This window comes from Lipotes vexillifer, unplaced genomic scaffold (genome assembly GCF_000442215.2).
Source record: "Lipotes vexillifer unplaced genomic scaffold, Lipotes_vexillifer_v1.1 scaffold75, whole genome shotgun sequence".
Classification (NCBI taxonomy): Eukaryota; Metazoa; Chordata; class Mammalia; order Artiodactyla; family Lipotidae; genus Lipotes; species Lipotes vexillifer.
The window spans coordinates 2,253,510-2,258,234 of record NW_006771517.1 but is presented as its reverse complement, the minus strand read 5'-3'; the positions used below and the strand labels follow the sequence as shown (position 1 = coordinate 2,258,234).

The following is a 4,725-nucleotide window of genomic DNA, read 5'->3' as shown; positions in this document are numbered from 1 at the left end:
CCCTCTCTCGCCCCCCACCCCTGGCTAAGGACTTGAAGCGGCGGGTCAGCTAAGCTCTGCGAAAAGTCATTCAGCGGCCAAGGCCTTGGGGCGGAGACCCCGGGGCTGCCCTAATGGGGCGGGGCTGGACGGGGCGGGGTCGCGGCTCCTCCTCCGGCCCGGGCGGCGGGGCGGGACCGGCCTGAGGGGCTATGCTGCGAGGCAGTGGTACAGCCTGGAGCACCCGGCAGCTGTGGCGGCCGGGGACCCTGGACCGCTCCCCACACTGAGGTAAAGGCCCGCGCAGCCCGCCAGCAACTTAGTCAAGTTGGTGCGGAGTTCGCCAGGCGCCCGTATGGGGCGGGGGGAGGGCTGGGGGGGGTTCTGCGGCACAGGCAGGTAAGAGGGGGTCCTCGAACCCGCGTCCCGGAGTGAGGACCCCCGGATCTCGGGCCCGGAGGGCTGTTCCCTGAGACAGGGAACCCTCCCGGGATCTGGGGACTCACACCCAGGACCCCCGGGCCGGGGAAGCTCGGACTCCGGGAGTGGCATGCCCTCCTGGGCCCTGTAGGTCTCCTCTCCCCCCGCCTCTCCACCGGGACCCCTTCCTGTCACCAAATCTGGGGTCCGGCTGCCTCGAAGCCCCCGCGCCCCCACAGCAGCTGGAGGCCGTAGTGCCAGCCGCTTCTGAATTTTTCACGGAGGGGGCGGGCCGGACACGCTGTTCCCATGGCACCGGGGCTCTCAGGTTTCAGCCGGAGGGAACCCCCAGACCCCCTAGCCTTTAGCAGGACCAAGCTGCCCGTCCTGCCTCTTCCTCAGCTCTCGTGGGATCGGGCAGCGGAAGTGAATCCCCCCGGGGCTCTCAACCCTCCTCCGTACCTCCCAACCCCGAACCGAACCGTGGGGAAGAGACCTGTGGGGAAGAAGAGAAGGGGGCAATTCAGGTGTCTTTCGTGAACGTGGGTCTCATGTTCTGAATGGGTGGGGCAGCTCTGTGTGCATACTTGTGTGGACATCCTATCTGGCTGCTGCCCCTCTGCCTATCTGTGTATCACAGGGGAGTGGGTTATCCTCAAGGCATAGGAAATGGCCTCTGGGTGTGCATGCATGTGTGTGTTCACACGCACTCACCCCTCCCAACCTGACCCAGGTTCTCTCTGGGCCTGAAGCCAGAAAGCCCCCACAGGGAGGATCTGAGGCGCCTCCTCCTCCCATCTGAACTCAAAGGAAGGAAGGACTGCTAGAAGGACTAGAAGGACGGCTCTGGAGGAGGCCGTCGCAGCAGCTCATCAGGACTCTACAGCAGAAGGGGCTCAAAGCACCTGGTCACCACCCACTCCCCCTTCCTGCCGAAGGAAAGAAGGAAATCCCCCTTCCCAAGGATGACACTAAATACTCAGCAAGAGGCAAAGACCCCCCTGCGTCGCCGAGCCAGTACTCCACTGCCCCTGTCCACCCGGGGCCACCAGCCTGGCCTCCTGGGCACAGCACCTTCTACACAGTCCCAGCATCCCCGACTGGGCCAATCAGCCTCCCTCAACAACCCCACCTGGCAACCTTCATCTGCCCCCAGTGGTTGGTCCTCTGAATCCAGCGACTCTGAAGGCTCCTGGGAGGCCCTCTACCGTGTGGTACTGCTTGGAGATCCTGGTGTAGGGAAGACCAGCCTGGCCAACCTCTTCGCAGGAAAGCAAGAGCGGGATCTCCATGAACAGCTGGGAGGTAGGGACCCTGTGGGCTGGGAAGGGATGCGGTCGATGGAGTGAAATCCCTGTTATCTGGGGCATAACGCTGCCAAGGACAGTTGTACAACTCATGCACTGCTCAACTCTGAGGGGCATCTTTCACATAGACTATGAAGTGAATGATCACCCCCTGGAGTTCTGCAGGGCACAGCCTGCACAAAGATCCACAGGAGGGAAATTCCTTGCATAGTGAATGAGAATTGTGCTAATTTCTCATGGGTGAGAGGTGTGTGATTCATTTTCATGTCATAAGGGAAGCAATTCTGAGTTCCACAGGTCCCAAGTATAAAGAAATGGTGAACCTCCTCCCAGCTCTCAGACCCTGCCCCACAGACAACCTCCATGCCCACCATGACCTGCAGCCAAACTAAGATCCTACCCAAAATGGAGACTCCCAGACTCTTAAGTTGGGCCCTGGGTTCCTTTATTCCCAAGAGGTGCAGTGAGCTGAGAGGGCCTGGGGTCCCAGAATGATGGGGATCAGGGACCGGACAGAGGAAATGAAGATGAGTCCCTGCAGGACTGGCAGAGAGGACCAGGGTGAGTGGGGGGAGAGGGGAGGTTAAAGGCAGAGAGGAGGTGGGGACACTCTGACCACGCCCTTTCTCCAGCCCTGACTGCTCAGAGTGTGAACCCATATGTACACATGTACACCGGTACGTATGACAGATAGGGAGACAGAGTTCCAGAGAGGGTAACGGGACCTGCCTGAGGCATACACTAAGCCAGGGACAGAGCACGACTGGGAGAACTCCCAGCCCAACTTTAACCCCACTGCCCCACACTCATTCAATCAACCAAACCAACAAAACCTTCCTCAGCACCTACTGTGTGCCAGGTACTGTGCTGGCAGCTGGTGGGACAGGGGCTCCTCATGGTGTTTCTTGGCCTATCAGGAGAGACAGACATCTAACAAATATGGTGAGCACTTCAAGGAGAAGTGGAGGGGGCGGAAAGAGGGGTTAGGGAGGCCTGCATCCTCGCCAGGCCTGCATCTCCTCCCTGAAATCCGTGTCTTTCCTCAGTTGCAGAAGATGTGTACGAGAGGACCCTCACGGTGGATGGAGAGGATACCACACTGCTGGTCATGGACACCTGGGAGGCTGAGAAACTGGTATGGCACAACAAGCAGGATTTGGGGGGAGGGGTGCTGAGGCTAGTACCAGATTCCTGTCCCCTCCTAGGACACTACAGAGCAGGGACAGGGCAGGGCCCATCCTCAGCACCTCCCCAAACCCACAGCTCCTAAGCAGCCTTTCCAACCAAAGCCAGGAGAACTTCATGACCCTGACCCCCTTTTCTCACTCCATTCATCCTCTCCTCACAGCCATCCCAGGATGTGCTTCTCCCCCTGCAAATCTTCCCCTCATGAGCACCCTTATCCCATTCCACCCACCCACATTGTACAGAAAAAGGAACACCAGATTTAGCCTGAGGTTGAACCCCCTCTTCCTTTGTCTTGCCAGTTGGCTTTGTGCAACTGACTTACCCACTCTGAGCTTCAGTTTTCTCACCTAATAAATGGGTGGATCATTCCTGCCTTCCTTACCAGCTGTTTTTTTTAAACTTCTTATGCAGTTTCACAGAGATAAGCACAGTTTGGAGCATGAAAAAATGCTGAACGTGAGTGAAGAATTGTAAATAATGATAATTCTTATCGATCATGACTTCATAGCTAGTAAAAAGAGGACACCAAAGATGTCCTTCCCTAGCCCATTCCAAAGCAGGAAGAGAGCAGTGGGCAGGGACATGTCCCCATTATGCTTTTCTTATCTTGCTTGAGTTTTCTTACCTTTGTTTATCCTGTTGAGTCTTTTTTCTTGCTATACAGGTAACACATGCTCATTGTAGAACTTTGAAGAAATACAACTAAGCAAAGAGAAGGATCTAAAAATCACCTGGGAATCCTATCTCTCTAGGGAGTAGGCCCCTCCCCTAACACTCAGGGAGGCCCCGCCCACAGGGTGGGGCTTAGGAGGGCAATGTTGGGTGATTGACAACAATGGCTGACAGCTCCAGAGATAGGCCCAAATTTAGGGATGAAGGAGTTATGAGACCAATTCCTTTTAACTAGCATAAAAGGAAACCCAGGTCCAAATGAGCATCATAATAATGATAATGGTTCTCCTAAGAGCAGCTGACATTTATGGAGCACCTTCTTCCTAAGTGTCAGCCCCTGTGCTAAACACTAGACATATATTTTGACATTCAGTCAAGACAAAAACTATACAATGAGTGTATTTCTGATTCCCATTCTACCAATGAGGAAATCCAAGCTCAGAGAGGTTATGTGTCCCAAGTTCTCAGATAGCAGGTGGGATTCAAACCCAGATTTTTAATAGCCCAAAGCTTATACTCTTATGCACTAGGACCATCCCCACTGGGAGCATCACCTTCTGAACCTCCATCTGAGGTTCCACTCCTTCACTCACTTGTTTATTAAGAAACACTGGCTGGCTGGTCCCCACCTCAGCCAGGGTGAAGGGACGGCACCATGACCAAACCCAGATATGCAAGGCCTGCCCGGGGGTCCAACGTCAGGTCCCTGCAGGCCCATCACACACAGCCAGCCTCAGGGCCAGCCTCAGGGCGGCAGCCCTGAGGGTCCCACATCCTAGGGCCAGCGGAAGGCCTTGGGGATCCAGTGGCCAGCTCACACCGAAGCTTTATTTTTAAAAAAAGAAAGGAAGGAAGAAAAAAGAAACACTGGCTGGATATTTATAATGGGCCAGGACACTGAAGACCCATCAGTGACTAAGGCAGACATGCCTCCTGGCCTCATGGAGCTCACAGACTGGTGAAGGAGGGTCTACTTTTTGGATGCAGTTGAGAATCCTATGGGACAGAGTCCAGTGAATTAAGAAGAGTGATCAGACTGGGAGTCCCATTTGGGAGACAGACTAGAAGGCAGGAATTGGAATTCTGTGCCCAGCTGGCTGTGTGGCCTTGAGAAAGTGTTCTCTTCTCTGGCCCTTGATTTCCCTACAGTTTCCCTGGC

At 55.4% G+C, this 4,725-nt stretch overlaps 1 protein-coding gene across 1 annotated transcript in view; it reads left to right on the top strand.

Moving 5' to 3' along the window:
• The first annotated feature begins 1,323 nt into the window (after positions 1–1,323).
• Positions 1,324–4,725, top strand: part of REM1 (RRAD and GEM like GTPase 1) — a 7,018-nt gene continuing 3,616 nt past the window's right edge. Inside the window, exons 1-2 of the mRNA XM_007446878.1 lie at positions 1,324–1,704; positions 2,759–2,841. Of these exons, the coding sequence (XP_007446940.1) occupies positions 1,365–1,704; positions 2,759–2,841 (423 nt within the window). The 5' untranslated portion in view covers positions 1,324–1,364. The remainder of the gene's footprint in view (positions 1,705–2,758; positions 2,842–4,725) is intronic.